The 23,701-nt window shown below is 40.3% G+C and overlaps 1 protein-coding gene across 1 annotated transcript in view; it reads right to left on the reverse strand.

Annotated features, from left to right (window-relative positions):
- The window catches only part of LOC122785486 (guanine nucleotide-binding protein subunit alpha-13), a 36,315-nt gene extending 13,051 nt beyond the window's left edge, over positions 1 to 23,264 (reverse strand). Inside the window, exons 1-2 of the mRNA XM_044051307.1 lie at positions 22,927 to 23,264; positions 7,180 to 7,409 (exon numbers count right to left, since the gene is read on the reverse strand). Coding sequence (XP_043907242.1) covers positions 7,180 to 7,409; positions 22,927 to 23,209 — 513 coding nt within the window. The 5' untranslated portion in view covers positions 23,210 to 23,264. The remainder of the gene's footprint in view (positions 1 to 7,179; positions 7,410 to 22,926) is intronic.
- Between the last annotated feature and the right edge of the window lie 437 nt (positions 23,265 to 23,701).

A 23,701-nucleotide genomic window follows, 5' to 3' on the forward strand; every position in this document is an offset into this window, starting at 1 on the left:
GATGTGCTGCAAGCCCCTCCACATCAGCCCGGAGTCAGCAGTGGAATAAAAGATGTCCAGCTTCTCTTTGTACTGCCTCTTTCCTGTTGTGATGGCTTGTCTCAGTACTTGGCAGCTTTTACTCCTGATTTAAAAGCAACAGAGAGAGCACGTAGCATGTTTCGAACCTGAGTGCGTTTATATTTATGTCACGATTCTACGATTATATTTATGTCAATGTATCTCTATCGCTTATGCTCAATTTATTCTACGCTATTTATGTCACGATTCTACATTTATTTATGTTACTATTCTACGTTTATTTATGTCATGATTCTACATTTATCTTTATTTAAGTCATGATTCTACGTTTATTTTTATTTGTCATGATTCTACGTTTATGTCATGATTTTACGTTTATGTGTCAAGATTCTACGTTTATGTCACAATTCTACGTTTATTTATGTCACGATTCTACGTTTATTTATGTCACAATTCTACGTTTGTTATGATTTTACATTTATGTCATGATTCTACGTTTATGTTATGATTTTACATTTATGTCATGATTCTTGTCGTTTACTTCACGTTTATTTTTATTTATGTCACAATTCCACGTTTATGTCATGATTCTACGTTTATGTCACAATTCGACATTTATTTGTGTCACGATTCTACGTTTATGTCACAATTCGACGTTTATTTATGTCACGATTCTATGTTTATTTATGTCATGATTCTACGTTTATTTATGTCATAATTCTATGTTTATGTCACAATTCTACATTTATGTCACAATTCTACATTTATGTCATGATTCTACTTTTATTTATGTTTCGATTCTACGTTCATATTTATGTCACGATTCTACGTTTATTTGTCAGGATTCTACGTTTATTTATGTCACAATTCTATGTTTATGTCACAATTCTACATTTATGTCATGATTTTACTTTTATTTGTTGATTCTCGTTCATATTTATGTCCGCGATTCTCACGTTTATGTCCCGCGATTCTCACGTTTATGTCCGCGATTCTCGTTTATTTATGTCACAATTCTATCTTTATTTATGTCATGATTCTACGTTTATTATGTAGCGATTCTCACGTTTATTTCTGTTCGCGATTCTACATTTATTTATGTCGCGATTCTACATTTATTTATGTCATGATTCTACATTTATCTTTATTTAAGTCATGATTCTCACGTTTATTTTATTTGTCATGATTCTACGTTTATGTCATGATTTTATGTTTATGTCACAATTCTACTTTATGTGTCGCGATTCTCACGTTTATGTGTCCGATTCTACATTGTCAAGATTCTCACGTTTATGTCACAATTCTGCGTTTATTTATCCGCGATTCTCGTTTATTTATGTCGCGATTCTTCGTTTATTTATGTCACGATTCTACGTTTATGTTATGATTTTACATTTATGTCATGATTCTATGTTTATGTCACGATTCTACATTTATTTTTATTTATGTCACAATTCCACGTTTGTCATGATTCTACGTTTTGTCACAATTCCACGTTTATGTCATGATTCTACGTTTATTTATGTCACGATTCTACATTTATTTGTCAGGATTCTATGTTTATTTATGTCACAATTCTATTTATGTCACAATTCTACATTTATGTCATGAGTCTACTTTTATTTCTGTTGCGATTCTACATTTATTTATGTCACGATTCTACATTTATTTATGTCATGATTCTACATTTATCTTTATTTAAGTCATGATTCTACGTTTATTTTTATTTGTCATGATTCTACGTTTATGTCATGATTTTATGTTTATGTCACAATTCTACTTTTATGTGTCACGATTCTACGTTTATGTGTCACGATTCTACATTTGTCAAGATTCTACGTTTATACAATTCTGCACGCTTTTATTTATGTCAATGCATTCTATCGCTATTTATGTCACGATTCTCCGTTTATTTATGTCACGATTCTACGTTTATGTTATGATTTTACATTTATGTCATGATTCTATGTTTATGTCACGATTCTACATTTATTTTTATTTATGTCACAATTCCACGTTTGTCATGATTCTACGTTTTGTCACAATTCCACGTTTATGTCATGATTCTACGTTTATTTATGTCACGATTCTACATTTATTTGTCACGATTCTACGTTTATTTATGTCACAATTCTGTTTATGTCACAATTCTACATTTATGTCATGAGTCTACTTTTATTTATGTTTCGATTCTACGTTCATATTTATGTCACGATTCTATGTTTATGTCACTTCATTTCCCACCGCTTCTATGCGTCAATGATTCCACGCTTATCTATGTCACAATTCTATGTTTATTTATGTCAATGATTCCACGTTTATTTATGTCACTTATCTCATCGCTTATTTTATGTCAATGATTCTACATTTGTCATGATTCCCACGCTTATGTCATGATTCTATCGCCATTTATGTCATGATTCCCACGCTTTTATTTATGTCACGATTCTACACATTTATTTGTCAGGATTCTATGTTTATTTATGTCACAATTCTATGCTTATGTCACAATTCTATGTTTATGTCACAATTCTACATTCATGTCATGATTCTACGTTTATATTTATGTAACGATTCTACGTTTATTTATGTCACAATTCTACATCTATTTATGTCACGATTCTGTTTATTTATGTCATGATTCTACGTTTATGTCACGATTCTACGTTTATTTATGTCGCGATTCTACGTTTATGTCATGATTCTACATTCATCTTTATTTGTCATGATTCTACATTTATTTTTGTGTCACGATTCTACGTTTATTTATGTCACGATTCTACGTATATGTCACAATTCTATGTTTATTTATACTTATGTCACAATTCCACGTTTATGTCATGATTCTACATTTATGTCATGATTCTACATTTATTCATGTCACGATTCTATGTTAATGTTGCAATTCCACGTTTATTTGTTGCGATTCTATGTTTATGTCACAATTCTACATTTATGTCATGATTCTACTTTTATTTATGTCACGATTCTACATTTATTCATGTCACGATTCTATGTTAATGTCGCAATTCTACGTTTATTTGTCGCGATTCTACGTTTATGTCACGATTCTACGTTTATGTCATGGTTCTACGTTTATTTATGTCACAATTCTACATTTATTGATTGTAATGATACTATGTTTGTCATGATTCTACATTCATTTATCTCACGATTCTATGTTTATTTATGTCACGACTTTACGTTTATGTCACGACTTTACATTTATTTAGGGTTCGAGCAACAAGGTTGCAAGAACCCTATTGAAACCGTAAGGATTCTTCTTGTTCTTCTTCTTCCTCTTGTTCTTGTTCTTCTTCCTAAAAGTAAATCAGGTTTTTGAGGCCCTGAACATACCCCAAATGGGCCCTTGCTGAAGATATCTATGCAAAAACTGCCACATTTGTAAACATCGTCTCCTGGTGGTGGCAGAAAATAATAGAAAAAAAGTTAATTTAAACACCTTCAAACTTGGTGAGGTCACTCTGAACAAGTTGAGCAGCTTAAGTCATCAAACGTTTTTTAAAATGTTGTATGGCGTGTTAGATGGGGGCGCACAAGTTGGTGATAATTCAGATTTTTCACAAAAGATAGCGAAACTCTTAGAACTTTGCGATGGAAGGTCTGATCCCAACCAAACTTCTTATGATTGATGATGGGTAGTTGCTGAAGATGACTATTTTGCTGAAAACAGCGCCTCCTGGTGGTGGCAGAAAATACTAAAAAAACAAACTGTTACAACTTTGCCAATCCTTGTCCAATCTGAACCAAACCTGCTACGATTGATGATAGTCCGGCCCTGAAGACATCTATATGACAATATTCAAAAATTTCAATATCAGCGCTCCCTGGTAGTGGCAGACAGCATTACACTTACAGTTTGTGACGCTGCTCTAACAGGGATTGTTGTATCCACTTGAATCTTGATATGTGGGACCTCAGACCCGTCCTGAACATGTCTGTAAAAGATGACCTTCCTACAGGAAGTAGAACGCCCAAAACAGGGAGTATAGTCTGACATTGTCCGATCTGCACGAAACTTGATATGTGAGTCAATGAAACTTCTCTGAACACGTTTACGGACACGCCTCCCACCCAACAGGAAGTCGACCATTTTAAACAGGAAGTGCCCTTTAACCTGGCTGTATATTGCCCGATCTTCACTAAACTTGATATGTGAGACAAGTGAGCTTCCCCGAACACGTTTATGGACACGCATTTCACCCAACAGGAAGTCGTCCATTTCAAACAGGAAGTGCCCTCTAACTTTGCGCAGGGACACCACTGAAAATCACTAGGGCTGAAAATAACTAGTACTACAAGCGGTGAATGAACGGGAGATGAGCTAGAGGACTCGCGTGGCAACGTGGGCACACAGAGACTCGCGAGCCCTCGAGCTCGAACCCGTTCAGAACCCGCTTATTTGCAGTATGTCACGATTCAAGTTTATTTATGTCACGATTCTACGTTTATGTTGCGATTATATGTTTAATTATGGTATTATTCTACGTTTATTTATGTCACGATTCTACGCTTATGTCATGATTCTACGTTTATTTATGTCACGACTCTACGCTTATGTCACGATTCTACGTTTATGTCACGATTCTACATTTTCCCTGCAGGACACTCACAGATCTGTGAGCAACACTGTTAGACCACAACTTCAACTTCAATGGGAAATCATGAGGGACACAGTGAGGAAGGAAGGGCGTGGGGACGCAGAGGGACAGAGACCAGAGAGAGAAAGAAGCAGCTCTTCATTAGCTGTTCTGTGTCTGTCTGTCTGTCTGTCCATCCGTGTGCGTGCGTGCGTTCAGCAGCTGCAGCTCTGTGAGGAAGAGCCTTTATCTCCTACTGTCAATGCTCGTCTGTACACTCTCAGCTCTGTAAGCTGTGTGACACACAGTCAGTGCATTTACATGCATATTAAAAGTCAGGCTTTAATTATTTGGTTTTCTTAATGTCAGGTAAAAATGTCTTAGTCGGACTAACATACCTTGATAATGTGATTCATAGTCGGACTGGAGTCAGACTAACCCAAACCCAAAATGTCGTTCACGCTCATGTGACTGTTAATATTAAAACATTCAGGCCGTGTATATTTAATGCTGGACATACAATATTCTTAAATAGACACACACATGCATACACATGTACACACGCTCACACACACCCACACACACGTTTATGTCACAATTCTATGTTTATTTATGTCACAATTCTACGTTTATGTCACGATTCTACGTTTGTTCATGTCGCGATTCTACGTTTATTTATGTTGCGATTCTACGTTTATTTATGTCGTGATTCTACGTTTATTTATATCACGATTCTACGTTTGTGTCGCAATTCTACGTTTATTTATGTCGCGATTCTGCTATTATTTATGTCGCTATTATATGTTTATTTATGCCGCTATTTTACGTTTATTTATGTCGCGATTCTATGTTTATTTAAGTCACCATTCTACATTTATGTCATGATTCAACATTTAAGTTGCGATTCTACGTTTATTTGTGTCACCATTCTACGTTCATTTATGTCACGATTTTACCTTTATTTGTGTCGCGATTCTACGTTTATGTATCAATTCTACATTTATGTCGCGATTCTACGTTTATTTGTCACAATTCTACATTTGTTTATGTCACGATTCTGTTTATTCGTCACAATTCTACATTTGTTTATGTCACGATTCTGTTTATTCGTCACAATTCTACCTTTATTTATGTCACGATTCTACGTTTATGTATCAATTCTACATTTATGTCGCGATTCGACGTTTATTTGTCACAATTCTACGTTTGTTTATGCCACAATTCTATGTTTATTTTTGACACGATTCCACGTACATTTATATCACGATTCTATGTTTATTTATGTCACAATTCTACGTTTATTTATGTCACAATTCTACGTTTATTTATGTCACAATTCTACGTTTATGTCGCAATTCTATGTTTATTTATGTCACCATTCTACAATGATTCATGTCATGATGTCTGTCTATGTTTTTGTATGTTTATGATAAAGCACCACCTACGGAGGTGGAGTCAGACATACACAGCCAATAAAGAGATGTGGGACTGTGGCCTTAGCTTGATTAAAGCATGGATGTGTGGAGACCACAGCTGAGTGGACAGGGCCTGATGCTGCCTCTGCTCGCTTCTATGTAAGTCATGCCAACTTTCAAAGCTCTTCATTACCATTTTCTTCATTAAAAAGAAGCACAAACACTTTTCTCTCACTGCAAAATAAGACTTTTCATAGAAAAGCTTGGGCTTATAAAACTCAGACCTGAGCAGCCGAACACTGAGAGAGCACGGTCATCACTTCATTGATGATCATCGCTGCTTATTAAAGTGTAAAGTGTATAAACTTTACGTTGCCTGGGTTTTTCTCAGGGCAGATTGTTGATTGTTGAAGAACATACACAGCTGTCTGTTGGCTCTAAGGTTAACTGTGGTGCGTACGTTCATACCCCTGCACCAAACTGCTGCAGCTAACGACAACAACAACCCTCTGGTATACTTCATTTCCCAGAATGCCGCACTTATTTACCACCAAGGCTTCTAAAGCAGACATGCTTCATGTTTACCGTCTGAAAATACATGTTTCTCTGTACAGCTGTGTTCATGTAAAACATGTAGAACACTAAAGGAACTTAAGATTTATCTGGTGGACTTTATTAAATCTTGACTTAATTCTACACAAACCACGGCCAAGTGGAAATTACATTACATTACATATCATTTAGCAGACACTTTTATCCAAAGCGACTTACAATAAGTGCATTTAAACAATGGAAATGGAACGGAACTTGTTTTGCAGGTCCAGGGCGAGGGTGCCTTTGAACAAGGTACCCAAACCCCATTGTTCCCTGGTGCTGCTCAGTGGCTAGTTCTATGAAGGTTCCTAGTAGAGGATGAGTGAAATGCATAGAGGCGTTTCCCTGTGGGGATTAATGAAGTCCAAAACAAAGAAAACACAAGCCCGAATCTATAAGAACGAGAAGTGGTCAGGATCACTGGAAACAAAATTGATCAAATTCAAACAACGCACAGCCCTATGAATAATTAAAGTGCAATGGAGCTTGAAATTTTATTTGTAACATGTACTGTGCTGAAAGATGAGAGAAGTGTTGGTCACACTCACCAGCTGAAACTCCCTGCGGCGGTCGTAGGCGTTCTGAATGCCCTGGTCAGCCCACAGGGCACGTATGGACGGCAGGTAATGGTGGAAAACTTTGGGCTCCACCATGCCGTGACCGCGAGCCATCGCCGACCGGGTGTCAAACGCCATCATGGTGTCGCCGTGCCGCTGGTTGGACGGTTTGCCCCATCGGATGTGCAGCTTTTCTCGTGCATCAACCAACACTCGGATCCCTGAACAGAGACCAAAAAAAGATCATTCCAGACTTTTATTTAGCTTCATTAGGACATTTTACAGCCACCTTTACACTGGCTGTGACATGACTTTTAATGGTGGGCAATTGACATTGTACTGCATTGAGGTTGAATACATGAAAACACAAAGGCTCTTGATTAGCAAACACAGAAAAAACTGAGGTCATTATACTCGGCCCTAAACACCTCAGAGAAAAACTTTCTGATCACATTGTCACTTTAGATGACATCACCATGGCTTCCAGTTCCACTGTGAGGAACCTTGGAGTTACTTTGACCAGGAAATGTCATTTGATTCACACATAAAACTAATTTCCAGAACAGCCTTCTTCCACCTGCGGAACATTATGAAAATTAAAACCATTCTGTCTTTACAGGATGCTGAAAAACTAGTTCATGCTTTTGTTACATCTAGATTAGATTACTGTAACTCCTTATTATCAGGATGTTCCAACAAGTCTGTTAGAACCCTTCAGTTCATTCAAAATGCTGCAGCACGAGTTCTGACAGGAACTAGAAAGAGAGACCATATAACTCCAGTTAGCTCAATTTAAAATCCTCCTCCTCACATACAAAGCACTTAATGGTCAGGCCCCTTCATACCTGAAAGACCTAGTCTTACCTTATCACCCTAACAGACCACTTAGGTCACAAAATACAGGTTTACTTGTTGTTCCCAGAGTCTGTAAGAGCAGAATGGGAGGCAGAGCCTTCAGTTACCAGGCTCCTCCTCCTCTTCCAATGACAGTTTAGGAGGCGGAGCCTCTCTCTGTATTTAAAGTTAAACTAAAAACTTTCCTTTTTGATAAAGCTTATAGTTAGAGCTGGTTCAGGGAAACCTGGACCATCTCTTAGTTATGCTGCTATAGACCTAGACTGCTGGGGGATTTTCCTGTGGTGCACGCACATTCACTCTCTAACTCAGGGCATGAATATGACTTTTTATGTGTCATTAACCTTGTCTCTTTCGCTCCCTAGTTTGTGTCTTTCCTTCCTCTTAAACTTGTTCTCTTGTCCAAGGGCTATCAAGTTATCTCAGATTCACATCATTAATAATAATTAAACCCAGCCATTAAATAAAGGCCATTAATAGAGTTTTCATTACTGTGGTGTCTAGTCTGATCAGCAGTGAAGTAACAAAAACTAACTGTTCAATATGAGCTTACAATTATATCACAGTATTATGTCATTCCAATTCAATCCCACATCGCTAACATTACCCGTCTGCATATTTCCCTGTTCACAATATGAATCGACTCCGCCCCCTCCCTCCCTGACCCCCCATACAACTTCAGTTCTTGTCCACAGCCTCGTCACCTTGATGACTGGAACTCTCTCCTCTCTGCTGCTGCACCATCACCATCACCAGAACCCCCTCATTCAACAACAACTCCACTGGCTCCTGGTTAATTTCAGAATTCAATTCAAAATCCTCCTGTATGCTTTCAGGTCCATCCACAACCTCGCCTTCCACATGTCTCTGACCCTCTCCACATCACCACCTCCTCTCGCTCCCTCAGATCCTCCTCCATCCTCAGCCCGCCTCAGCACCATCTCTGGAACTCACTTTCACCAGACATCTGCAACTCTGACTCTCTTCAAATCCAGACTCTAAACCCGCCTGTTTAAAACAGCCTACTCTCTGTGAGTCCTCTCCATTTTGTTTTTATTGTTGTTGGGTTTTTTTATTATAATAATAAAAAGCGTGTGAGACCTCTGAGTTTGACAATCTGACTGATGAAATAAATGAAGCTCAGTCCCAGGTTTTCAAAAGTAAGAATGTCAAACATTAAAGCCAGTGGCTACGACAAAGGCCAGCAGATGGTTCTATGGTGTCGTGATGTACCTGAAATACTCAGAGCAAATAAAGAAACAATTAACATTCATGTGGGTGAAAAACCTGTTTAAACCCATGATTAAACTGGGGTTTTAACAGTGAAATGGGGATAATTAAATGGACATAAAATGTAAAACCACTAATGCTGAACATAAACAAAGACAAAACGTGAATTCAATAAAAAGCTGAAGCTGCTTATCATAGATTTACATGGACATTATATTTAAGTTTCTAAACCAGCTCACGCCACATGAGACATTTTAAACTTTAATACTACCTGTTATTCAAAAGTCAGTGCATTTATTAACACATCTATATAACAACTTGACTGGCCATATTTTTTACAAATTGGATTAAACTAAACAGTATCATGTTGAGGTCATGTGACAGTATGATTTCAGTGTAAGCATTTATTCTCTGTTCCATATTTCCATTGCTGTTCAAATAGAGTTGCTAAGGACGGCTGCCATTGTTTGTCTTCTTACTGGTTTATCAGCTTCAATCTGATATTTGTAGAGAAACACAAATAACGGTGTTATCCTCTTAAATAACACTGTTAATGTTACAGTGTGGACTAATATCTCTAACGTACTGCTTCACTGTACAGCTGTGTGCTGTGCTCTTTGCTCCACTCACCCCACACTGACCTGTTTGTCACAAACACACTGACTGTCAGCAGCACCAGGACAAATCTGTCCAAACATCACAACTCCACGTTACACCTGTGCTCTCTCATTAAAAACATGGACCTGACATTTCAAATGTGACCCATTACAATCATCATCCCACTTCAGCAGTAACAGCAGTGTTCAGTGCAGTGTTCACAGTGAAGGAAACACGCTCAGATGCTATCATGTCCCTGGAATGCAGAGATAGAGCCTTGCTACAGTGGCTTCCCTCAGGAGGAGACAAACATTAATGCAAACTAACAAAAACCACTCAGAGAGCACAAGCTACTGCTAATGCTGCTAAAAATCCTGGTGTCAATACACAGGGACATTAGTCATTTCTTTCAAAGGCAATAATAACACTGGTCTCAGACAGTTACTGTGGCTGAATAACCTGCTACCTCCCTGACGTCAATGCTCATGAAAACCATTTACTCTCACATTAACAACTACAGTCAATTTAAAGTGACCAATTATCCAAGGTTTTTGGACTGTGGTGAAACTGGAAAACCAAGAGAAAACCCCACACACGCACACCCCGGGAGAACAGAAAGGCCCTCAGCCAACCTAGGATCAAAACCGATGACCTCCTTGCTGTGAGGCATCAATGCAAGCCGCCGGATCACCGTGTGGCCCCACTGGTATAACAGTAACCAACTGTCTCAGATCCAATAGTTGATCTGCTTCATTTGTTAACCAGTGGTCATTCAGTGGTTCATGCTTCTGAATAAGTGAATTCACATGAGAAACACATGAGCACCAACGTTTATGCACATGGTCATAAACTCAGGCTAAGAATGTATATTTATCACATTTCAAGCAGTCTTTGTAATACACATTATTGTTTGCTCAATGTGGTTCAGGCACTAAAAGCACCTGGTTAGGGGTCAGAAGGGTTTATTTAGTTTGGTCTAAACCAAGTCTTGAACTAGTCTGCTGCTTGTTGTCGGGCTCTCTTGGTTACATGTCACAACTGAGCCAAAAAAAAGGCAAAAAAATCATCTGGGGAAAAAAAGATCTCCCTAAAAGAAAAGTGGCTCCAGAATGCAGTTGAGTTGTTTGGTTATATTTGTAAGAGTTGGCAGCGACAGTTAACGGCAGTTAAACATGAGAAGCTGCTGTAATGAAGGGTTTGTACACTGATATCAGTCCAATACAGTTATCTTAGACCTTTTAACTCAACTCAACTCAACATTATTTAAACTGTAAAGCTGTTAACAGCACATTTGTGCTGTAGCCATTTCAAAAATGTAAAAATTCTTCTCCCATAAAGAAGAAAATAACAGCCCACAACCTGACTCAGCTAAAATGCTGCTGCTGATTGTAAATGTACAATTCTACAGTAATAGTGCACAGTGATGCATGCGATACATAGGATTTTTGGATAATCATGTCAAGATTTTCGCACTCGACAATGCCCAATGCATTTTTTCGGCATTTCAACTGCTGCTGCTAAAGTGTTTTTCTCTGTATGAGACAAACATAACGCTAAATCTGAGCACTTCAGTAACATCAGTAACATCCACAAGAACCTTTGTCAAGAGGTTTGGACAATCATCATCTGACCACCAGGAGAAGAGATATTCCCACTGAAATCCATTCAGCACTCAATGTATCATCGCTCATAACTATCATTAATTAAGTCAAGTTAGGGCTGAGCAATAATTCAATAAACAGAATATCCTGCAGGAACACAGGTAAATAACAAACGTTATGGTATTATACTTTTCTTCAATCATATTTTAATTGTCCAATAATCTGTCAGGGTCCTGGTCAGGGTCTTATTGTAGCGTGATGGTTGTGGGTGCCGGCACCATGTGAATGGGTATGAGTGATTGAAAAATATTTTTAGTTTGGACATAAACTCCCCTTCTTCTTCATTGGTTCATAAAGCAACAGGTGTGAAATCATATGTATGTGTTGTAAAATCTCATTGAGAGTTAAAGAAAACCACAACATATCATTCCATTCATTCATCTCCCTGCAGGTATTTTTCTTCTGTGAGCATCTCAGGTTGTAAGTTGGCTTTCTAACATCGCTCTCTATTGGTAAACTCAGACACAGTATCACATGTTTATCATGTGACCAAGCACCACGTCCGGTGTGGCCACAGATTTAACGGTGTCTCCCTTTATTCACCATGTAACCACTGCCACAGCAGTCAATTCCCCTGTTGATCTAACAGTGAAGCAATGTCATTATTTAATGTGCATGTGTGTCTTTGTGTGTGTGTGTGAGTTTCTCATGAAGACAAACATTTACCAACGCCTTATTTTTATTTTCAATCACACCCACATTTTTGTGCTAAGTATTAAAAAGGTTAATGTGGAGACTGTTTGAGACAAATCAAAGTTGCTTTGGATGTTAAACCTAGTTGTTTTTGTACTTTTATGAGTTAGTGACAACAGGAAGGAGGAGGGTGTAGGGGATCAATTAAATGTCCCTGTGTCTTTCACCTCTAACGGTCTTAACTGCATCTCTTAGTGGAACAGCACATGTTGATTCATGGATATTGTCCACAGTAAACTCCATTCAATATGAATGGCATTAATATGAAAGCATTTCACTGGAGCACATCGATCTGCAGAATCACTGTATCTTTAGATTGAAAACGTCTTTTCAATCTTCTCATTGATAACAGTCAGGTCAGGGTCAAGTGTATGAAATGAGAGAGTTCATACTGCAGGTGACACAGTGAATGCAGTGAAATCAGCAGTCGTTCAGGTTGTCACATCAGTTTTCTTTGTTTACCAACATCAGATGACATTAATGATGCAACTAATGATTATTTTCATTCTCAATTCATCAGAATTGAGAATTTTCATTCTCAATTCATCATTGTTTCATTAAATGATTGGATGTTTGGTCCATAAAATGCTGATTGTTTGCAAATCCTTCTAATGATGAAGACATGCCCCTGGTTGCCCACACCACAAACAAATAAAAAGAATAATAACTACAGTATCACAGACTCCTGTCCAGTCTGACACCACAACGCATGCAGTCAACCATGTTACATGTCCTGGGTCTTGTTTCATATTCACATTAGAAGCTGACAACCCACCAGAGCTATTCCTATTCATGACAAGAGCACATTCTTTGCATTAATTTGTATTAGTAAATGACTTGTTCCTGTCAAAAGAATTGAGATCCATAGGAAGGAGATCGGAGTCAGCTCAGTGTCCAAACAAGGGTTTAATCTTGTACAAGAGGAGCATTCACAAAGCAACACACACAGGCCTGTTACAAAGTGAAGACTCCCTGTCTTGTAGTAATCGCAAGGTATTTATCTGTCTCAATGGGTCAGCTATCACCCTGCCATAAGGTGCAGACCCCCGCCTCTGTGGGTTTGTTATCACCTTGCCCTCAGTCGCAGACCCATTGTCTCTATTCACAAGTTACTTCAAACAGTTCCTAAAACAATACATATGGTCACTGGCCAAAATCGCATCCAACAGTTACATTAACAATACAAAGAGTGAGTGGTCTCAGGTCACATCAAACGGTTGCATTGAGCATTTGTCTTCATGTATTACATGAGGTGCATAATTCCCATAACAGTTCCCATCAGATATTTGCTACATTTCATGTTAGTTTGCACCTAAACATATGAAGCTCGACTACAAAGAAGAAAATTCTGCAAATGTGGTCTTTTGCTGAGTCTTTGGAAATCACTGATCTAGACGAAAATACACAGAACAGCAAAATAAAAGGCTCATTTATATTATATACATCATTATAAAGCCATGCTGTGCAGCCATCAGCTGTTTTCATAAAGCTACCCAATATTAATTACTGTGTTATATGAATGGATATACTAAAAAGAATGAGACAGCAAGAGTACAGAGCCGCTCTTTGTAGTCATCGTCATGTTCTTATGTCAGAAGACAAGTCCACACACACACACACACACAGTTTGTTTGCATTGATTCATCATGAGAAAATAAAATTAACAAACACCTAAGAATAGTTTCCCCCACACTAGAGTTGCACAGTACCCATGGTACCCACGGTACCCCACGGTGCCAAATCGTAATGGTTCCTACTATACTAGAAATTCTACACAACAGTACTCCCATGGATTACTATACTACCAGTTTCCGCTACATGCTACTCCCTTGTAAACAAACCCACATTGCAACTACTGCAACCGAACGACACAGCTGCTGAATGATTGGCTGTTTGCCTGTTACTGATGACATGATAGGCTGTTTCCGCACGCTGGGTCCGCCCGTCTGTTAGCTGATTGGCCGTTTGTGTGTTTCTGTAGGCAAGAACGAACTCCATGAAGACAGCTCCGCTTCGATAGTAGTGATGGGAAGTTCGACTCTTTTTACTGACTCGAATCTTTTACTCTCGGACAGTAAATTGAACTAATCTTTAAGTCATTTCGTTCATTTTTGCAGCGGGTGGCGCTGTAGCCCTCTTGTGGGCGTTGTAAAAAAGGTTCTCAAACACTTAAAGGGGACAAATTATACCCTATTTTTTAAAATAGTTCCCTGGTGTCCTAATGAACATGTCAGTGACATGCTTTGGTCGAAATACCATAAGGATGAAACATCATAGCAGTTCAATAACCCTGCTAAACCCGCCCCTTTCAGAACGCTCGGTTTTCGTGCATGGTCCCTTTATATGCAAATGAGACACGGGCAAACACACACCCACTTCTTCCAGGGGGTTTCCGATTTGTCCTCTTTACAGCGCTCACTCGCTCAGATCCTGTTCCCTCCATTCCTCTCCCCCTCCCTCCACTAGTTCTCTGACAATATCAACATGGGGTGGAGTGGCTCAGTGGTTAAGACCGTATCCTGTGTGCGAAAGACATCATAGTCGCAATGGTCGCAAGTTCGATTCCACCCCTAGCTGATTGTACTCAATTAAATTGTAAGTCGCTTTGGATAAAAGCATCTGCTAAATGACATGTAATGTAATGTAATGGCAGCGTGAGCAGAAAACAGCGAGAGTGTCGTCACAGGAAGAGACGTCCTACATAAGGATCGAGCCGAACACTGTCCAACTGTAAATCAGTTAAAAACACTTAGGGACAGCACCACTGATTCACTGCTGATCGCCAGCGGCGAGTTGCATAAACAGCTGCTGTATGTGACTGTATCAGACTGAGTCTGTGCTCCGGTCATATTTTTAATTAGGACGTGTCAGAATGGTCAGTTATGAGCTCTATGTGACCTTTTCTTAACAATGTGTGTGTTTGTACAGTACGTCGCTGACTAAATACGGCGACCGCTGTAAAGTCAGCAAACGTGTGTTCGTGTGTTTGCACCACTTCACATCAGACTGCAGCCAGCGGTCACTGTATTTAGTCAGGGGACGTATTTCACCGACGTACAAACACACAAATTGTTAAGAAAAGATCACACAGAGCTAAAAAATATTTGTTCAGTACGTCCTCCATGACCGGAGCACAGACTCAGTCTGATACAATCACATAAAGCAGCTGTGCAGCGGTGCTGCACTCTCTGTGTCATCGCTGATCGCCAGCGGCGAGGTCTCCGGAGCACAGTCACCAGTCTGATACAGTAACATACAGCGGCAGTTTATGCAGCTCGCCGCTGGCGATCGCGATCAGCGGTGGCGAGGTCTCCGGAGCACAGTGGCGATCAGTGGTGGTGAGGTCTCCGGAGCACAGTCTCTGGTCTGATACTGCCGTGTGCCGCTGGCGATCAGCAGTGGCTATCAGCGGTGCTGTTCCTAAGTGTTTTTAACTGATTTACAGTTCGGCACTGTTCGGCTCGATCCTTATGTAGGACGTCTCTTCCCGTGACGGCACTCTCGCTGTTTTCTGCGCACGCTGCCATGTTGATATTGTCAGAGAACTAATGGAGGGAGGGGGGAGACGAATAGAGCTGTAAAGCACTGTAAAGAGGACAAATCAGAAACGCCCTGGAAGAAGTGGGTGTGTGTTTGCCTGTGTCTCATTTGCATATAAAGGGACCATGCATGAAAACTGAGCGTTCTGAAAGGGACGGGTTTAGCAGGGTTATTGAACTGCTATGATTCTTCATCCTTATGGTATTTTGACCAAAGCATGTCACTGACATGTTCATTAGGACACCAGGGAACTATTTTAATGGGGGAAATAGAGTATAATATGTCCCCTTTAATATGTCCCCTTTAACACTGAAGGCAACATCGTTTGCTTCAGCTGACAAAGTATAATAAACAAAATACCACAAGCAAATAATAAATAAATGATAATAATTGGAGAGGGAACGTCTCCAATTAAACTTAAAAAGCTTTCTTAAAAGGGTGGGTTTTTAGGCCTTTTTTAAAAGTGTCTAGGGTCAGTGGTGCTCTCAGGTCGTCAGGGAGAGCGTTCCAAAGACTGGGAGCAGCGTGGCAGAGGGCTCAGCCTCCCATCGTTCGGAGCTTGGTCCTTGGGATTCGCAGGACGTTTGCCTGGCCGGAGGGGAGGTGTCGTGGAGTGGGTTGAGGGGTGATTAGCTCCTTCAAGTAGGTTGGAGCATTACCATAGAGGCACTGGTGGGTTAGTAGTGAGATTTTGTATTCAATCCTGTGTGATACTGGGAGCCAATGAAGGGATTTGAGAATTGGTGTGATATGGTCAAATTTTCGAGTCTTTGTGAGGATCCCGGCAGCACAGTGTTGAAGCTTCTGAATGTTTTTGTTTGTGATCCCGACAAGAAGACCATTACAGTAGTCCAGCCTGGTGGAGATAAAGGCGTGGATAAGTTTCTCTGCATCTGGAAGTGAGAGAGAGAGGGGCGGAGTATTGCAATATTTTTTAGGTGGTAAAAAGAGTTTTTGCAAAGCTGTTTGATGTGAAGTCCAAAGGTCAAGTGAGGGTCCATTACTACACCAAGGTTGGTGACTGATGAAGAGAGGTGGATGTCGTGGCCGGCGAAGGTGATATTGGTGGGTGCAGGTCATGAGTGTGGAGGGTGGCAGGAATTCAGAGGATGCTGGGTTGATTTTGAGGTAGAGTTGAGTGTATAGCTGCAATGGAAAGATATTCCATGCCGACTGATGACACGGCCAAGGGGAAGCATGTACACAGTGAAATGAATTGAATTGAATTGAATTGAATGGGTGAATGTAACTGTTCTGGTTTTGACAGGGGCATGGAGGTCCAGGAGGCTTCTCAGTGATGCATTATAGAAATTTACAGAGTCAGTGACGGTTTGAAAATTAACAGAAGAGAGATTTTTGCATCTCCTTGACTGCCTCAACCTGACACAAAATGTTGCTGTCCCAACACACGCCAGGGGGCACACTCTTGACCTAGTCATCACCAGCTCCACTCTCATCAGCAACCTTTTGGGTTTTTAAGGTTATTTTTTAAATTCCTGAAGCTGATCTGGCGTTTGAGTTTTTCAGGGGGATACAGGTTTGGCAGCTCCATTGAAATGGCCTTGTGGTCAGACACGCCCAGGTCAAACACCAAAAGGTTGCTGATGAGAGTGGAGCTGGTGATGACTAGGTCAAGAGTGTGCCCCCTGGTGTGTGTTGGGACAGCAACATTTTGTGTCAGGTTGAGGCAGTCAAGGAGATGCAAAAATTCAGCAGCAAGGTGGCAGGAGGGAGTGTCAACATGGATGTTAAAATTGCCAAGTATTATAATATTAGCTGAGGTTGTGCAGAGTGTGGTGAGGAGGTCATGTATCTCTGGCATGATGGCTGAGTTAGATTTGGGGGGCCTGTAGACCAAGAGTATCGTAAATGAGTAAGGGGGTTTGCATTTAAATGCAAGGCATTCAAATGACAAAGATGCAGGCAGAGGTAGGGGAGATACATTAAAATTGCTTCTGTATACCACAGCTACGCCACTACCACGGCCAGAGCAGCGGGCTTTTTCCAGTTAGCTATAGCCAGGAGGCCAGGCTTCATTCAAGGCAGAATAGACCTCAGCAATAGACCTCAGCAAACAAAAGTTTGTCAGCAATGTGGTCCTGAATGAAGGAGGATTTGTTGTTCAGGGATTGAGTGTTTAAAAGTTCAATTTTGACATTTGTTGAAGTGGTGTGGCGCTGAAGAGGGCGGAGTAGGCTGGAATCAGCTCCCCGTTTTTTGTCCTGCTTGGTTTGTGACAGTCTCGCGGTGTTTCCAGCGAGACTACGGCACGGACTACAGCCGGAGACGGCAGCGCTCTGATGACGTTGTAGATGTGCGTCAGACGTCCAGATGGAAGGAATGCACCGATCATGCCGCCGGTGGTAAACCAACTTTTTCCGACAGCTTCTGTGGATAAAGCGGGGCCGAGTCGGGCGGTGTGTGAGTGTCATGCTGTCCAAAGGAAGATGTTGTCTAGCCTCACTAGCCTTGGTCACAGCAACGCCAGCACTAGCCACCTGCCTGCTAGAATCGATTTGAAGGTGGACTCGGACTCTGGACAAGAGGCTATCCGCCTGTGATGGTGCTATAAGTGGTTCCCGGGCGTGGAGCTCACCCAGGAAGAGGTCGTCAGCAACAGGTAGCCGGTAGCAGGCAGGTTTCCTGCTGAGCTTATGCATCTGCCTGCCATCATGTGGTGAAGGAAGGTACTGGATGAAAATGAACGAATCACTCACTGAGATGACTCATTACTCCCGAGTCATACAAAAGATTAGTTCATACTGAACGAATCGTTCACGATCGACACATCACTATTCGATAGAAATTCTTTTCAAAACAAACATCAAGCTAAAGTTCTGTCTCGCCCAGACCCGCGCACGTCTTACAGTCACAAACACGAGACAACACACTCACCATGGCAGAAGCACCGGGCCCAAGCGGCGAGTCTGCCGCAGCGTTGTCGTCAGTGGCACCGCTAACTTTGCTAAAAAAAAAAGACAAACTCCAAAAGTCACATCACATCCAACCTCATAAAACACCTGCAGTGTCGTCACCCACATTTATATGTCGAATACCAGGTTAGTATTGGCTAATATTAGGCTATATGCTCCGTGTACAGGCTGAGGAATGAAGAGTTAAAGGATGTCAAAGTATAAAGCACATAGAAAAATGCATAAAAATATAGTTTTCACAGGGAATCAGTTCCTGTTTATTGTATTTTGTTCTCTATGGTTTATTATGTTGGAAAATAAGCATTATTGTCAAATAAATTTTTTATATATATATTTATATACTTTGTCTGGTATAGTATCGCGGTTACTCATTTTGGTATCGTGACAACTCTGTCACACACACACTTTAACTTGACACATGGAACAGAGAATCATGATCAGTCCCTGCACAATAAAACCAGATGTTTCCATTGAATGAACAGCATTTATTCCGTGGATACGTAGAGTGTCACAGACAGACAGATCATCAGTCCTGAGACGACACAAAGACACCTCCAGTTTCCTTTTTGCTTCAGCATCAGTAACTTCCTCCTGAGCCTTTCCAGTACCACACATCACACGACATGACAGGGCGTTAACACCATCCCTGACAGGTCGAGACAACCAGTGGTAAAATCCTCACACACATTACAAACTAGAGCTGCAACTATCGATTGTTTTCATAATCGATGAATCTGTCGATTATTTTCTCCATTAATGGTTTGGTCCATAAAATATCAGAAAACATTAAAAAATGTTGATTGGTGTTTGTCAAACCTGGAAATGATGATGTTCTCAAATGTCTTGTTTTGTTCACAAACCAAAATAATTCACTTATAGTGATTTCTTTGTTACACAGTTCAAAGAAATTTAAAAAGCTTAAACGATCAGAAACCTTGATTTAATCATGAAAAAAGTTTCAAACTGATTAATCGATTATCAAAATAGCTTAATAATATATTAATAATCAATTCATCGATTTCAGCTCTATAACAGACTATATCATTTTCTATAAAACTACATCTAACAAGGAGCTCAGTGATTCCAAATTCTTCCAAAGACTGGGTTGGGCCCCATAGATGGGTCGCAGGAGATCTTTTTTGGGTCCCTTCACAAATTCAACCTTTTAGGTTGATGGATTTCTGTGCACATACAGGGCGATTGTGATTGGTCTTTGTGAACATGAACCAAGCTGAAAAGTTAAACAATGTATCAAATATGTGTTCTATTACTGAAGTGGACGACCAGGTGTGAATGCATCCTAAGACAAAAGAGCTTCACAGCTGATTGACAGACATAGACAGCAGATAGTGTTTCTGGTGTCAACATCGAGATCTGATTTCTATCCGATCACGGCCAACCCTGCTTACATCACTTCTTCTGGAAAGATTTCCAGCAGCACACGACAGAGTCACATCCCATGTGTCGCCATGACACCACAACGTTAGCCGCACATGAAGTCGCGCTGTTGTACGGACTTGTCCCTGCTTTTCAAAGCAGGGGAAAGGGAGATCTTGCAGTTTTGTTGCTGCTTTCACGTTAGCTGTGGTCAGAGCCACCAGAGATGCCTCTGCACCTGTTGCTCCACTGGCTTCTCATTCAGTAATGAACAGATCAAACACAGTTTACACTTACTGTAATAACCCGTTTACTGTAAACACTTCCTCTAACATTCAGCAGCTGCCATTCTACAACAGACTCAGAGGTCAATCATTCCTCTTTCTTTTTTATTTCATTTTATCAACTCATTTTACAACTAGGCAGATGTAACAGAGCGTAAATTAGCACAAGACAAATAACTGCACACAACTGTGTACTAGTGAGAAAACAAAACTGCTCAGTGAGTAACTGAGGTGCTAATTACACACAGTGTTTCCCATTCAATGACCAGTGTCACTGGCAGCTCACACACACACACTCACACTGACTGACAGCTGATCCAACGCTGTGTGTGTTTGTGGAGCAGAGTATACACCTGTGTTCAAAATGAAGGTGGACTCAATCACGTATTCTGTATGTTCACAGTAACATTCACCATCGGCAGAGTGAAGCAGCACTGACCGTCACATGCTTAAAGAATAAATCAATTCAGAATCTATGATCTCATCAAACATATCATGCTCCTGGTCTGGTGCAGACTCTTCTTTGCATCAAACACAGCTTGGATCGTTTCTCTACACGCTGCTTTATTCCCACATCTGCGAGGATCGAGTACAGTCGCCATAAAGTGAGGGGATCTGAGTAGATCTTAGTATAAGGTGTTGACAGACACGTGTTTGCTTTACCCTTCCTTGTTTTCACTCCGTGCTGCGTCTCAACCTCTTTGTGTAGAAGACGCTTTAGTGCTGATGTCTTTAGTTCACTGCTCAAACAGAGAGAATGTTTTCTGGTGTGAAGTGAATGTCTGCGCTCTCTGCAGCTCAAAGAGACTTTCCAGCATTTAACAGGTGCTAAAAAATAAATGTTTCAGTGAATTTCTAATTTTCGGTTTCTGCCAACAATTGTCATTTCGGTGCATATAATAATATATAATAATATACAACTTTTTCCCTGCATCCAACTGCAGAGGGCATTCAGTCTCTTATGTAGTGAAGTTGACATATTTTACACACTGGTGTCACAGCAGATGCAGATATATTTCTTAGTGCAGTCAAGAGATTAAAAAAAATAATTACAGATTATGATCTGCAATTAATTGATGTAATTAAACTCTTTTTTAATCACACCGAAAAATTACTGAGAAAAGCCCTTAACTTGAGGTATTTCCATTTAAATTCATTATTACATTATTGAGGCAGATCAATAGATTGATATATAACAAAAAGAGGTTTTATAAATTAATTTGTTTGAACAGATGCAGCCATTTACATTCCGCTGTGTTCTTTTGTCAAACTCCAAATAATTAGAAAATACAAATAAAATAATAATATCAGGTCCATATAAAGTAGCCTGTCAGTCACAGACTTGTTCTCCTCCAGTTTAGTTTGGTGAAGAGCTTTGCTATGGCTCGCTAAATTGCTAACATCTCTGCTGCTAACATTAGCTGTGGCTGCACTCGTGACTGGGTGCTTTGCATTGACGTGGTAGGCTAAACTTGAGCTGCTTCAGTGGTAAGCTAACTCCTTCTATCACTTTACCTTTATTAACGGTGGCATGGGGGCGTTTTTGAAATGTCCCGTTATAAAAACTGTTATTAATTAATCGCAATTAACATGATCATTTGACACCCCTAATATTTCCTCTATTGAGCAAAATAAACATAAAACATAATGGTGGTAAAGGGCGCCAAGGAGGTTGAACCCTGAAGTCATATTAGCATCACCTGGGTGTGTTTGCAAATATCCGATAATAAATTTTAAAGCCAATATCTGCTGATACCGATATTGTGATGATAATATTGTACATGCCTAATAAAACCTGTGTGCATTAAAGAGTCATTTGACTAGGGAGAGCATGTTGATGCTGGTCAAACTGTGGTATGGGACACCATCTCTGAGCATGTGCTGCTACAACCTGCTACTATGTTCTTTCTTCTGTACTAAGTTGCCTTGTAGCATACAGTTGAGGACGCATACATACATCAAACCTGATGTCATACCCCAATTATTGCATCATGTCACGCTGTGTGGTTTGTACTCCACTTAAAAACTGCTGAGATGACAGTCTGTAAGAATCTGACAGTTAAAACCACTGACCAACATGTTCACCTCTACTCCACTGTTCTACCACTCCACTGTTCCACTGATAAAAGCGTCTGCTAAATGACATGTAATGTAATGTAATGAGACAGGACAGGACAGGACAGGACAGGAGAGGAGAGGAGGAGATGAGGACAGTAGAGTAGGAGAGGGCTGGCATGCTTTCATTGAGTTGGTGGTAAGTTTACAGTAAACTGAATTACGTGCATGAGCACAACAAACCACAGTAGGTGAAGAGGAAAGTGATGATATGTGTGAAGCTGTGAATAAACAAAGCGCGCGCACACGCACACACACACACACACACACCATGGGCGTTTCTGAAGCAGCTAATCGGACTTAGCTTTGTGGAGCACAGAAAAGTGCTGTAGCAGCTAGCATAGCTACCAGCTTCCCAGTGTGTTACACCATGAAGTGAAGTGAAGCTCACAGAGTTCAAAAACAAGCATGTGTGAACACGTTAAACGAGCGTCCTGCTCAGTGTCACCTTACCTTTAATAACATTACTAAAAATCGTGGCTCTGAATTCCTCTTTGGCCTTCTGATCGAAGTCCTTCCCATGGATAATGCGCATCTGCTTGAGGAAAGTGGACTTGCCGCTCTCGCCTGCTCCGAGTAACAGTATCTTCACTAGTCGCTTAACATACGTCTTATCTCGATTAATACACTTATCTATCTCTTTGGACTTCCGCAGCTGCTCGGCCTCGCCACTCGTGAGGAGACAGTTCGGGAAACATACAGATAAAAGAGAGCGGGACGGCAGGAAGTCCGCCATCTTTGAAACAACTTCATCGATACAAACAGCGAGGACTAGAGAGACCAGAGGCTGCGCTGTCCCTGCCCGTTGCTGCCTTCACGGGCCCTCGGAATCCACGCCGTCGGAGCGGTCGACGTCTTAGTCCGTTTCAGTGTAGACATTAATGTGTAAAAATATAAATTTGTATGTTACACTGGTAAATTTGACGTAAGGCAATGTGGAAAACGGACTTTCACAAAATATATGAATTAAATGCAATAAGAAATCAATCAAAATTCACCGAGTAAATAAGTGGGCCCTCCATTGTGAATATTATTTGAAACAATATAGCTTGCCTTTGATTCAATTTTCTGGAATTTGTGATTTAGTTCAATATTTATTTAAGTGTATCACAAAACAATGTGTGTTAAGCCTAATAGTTTATGTGCGCCAAAGCCAAAGAGTGTTATTTTCTCCTAGCACACGTGAAGCCAGCACTTGTCAGAACAGTACAGTGGCTCCAGAGGCGCG

This window comes from Solea senegalensis, linkage group LG19, assembly GCF_019176455.1.
Source record: "Solea senegalensis isolate Sse05_10M linkage group LG19, IFAPA_SoseM_1, whole genome shotgun sequence".
NCBI classification, from domain to species: Eukaryota; Metazoa; Chordata; class Actinopteri; order Pleuronectiformes; family Soleidae; genus Solea; species Solea senegalensis.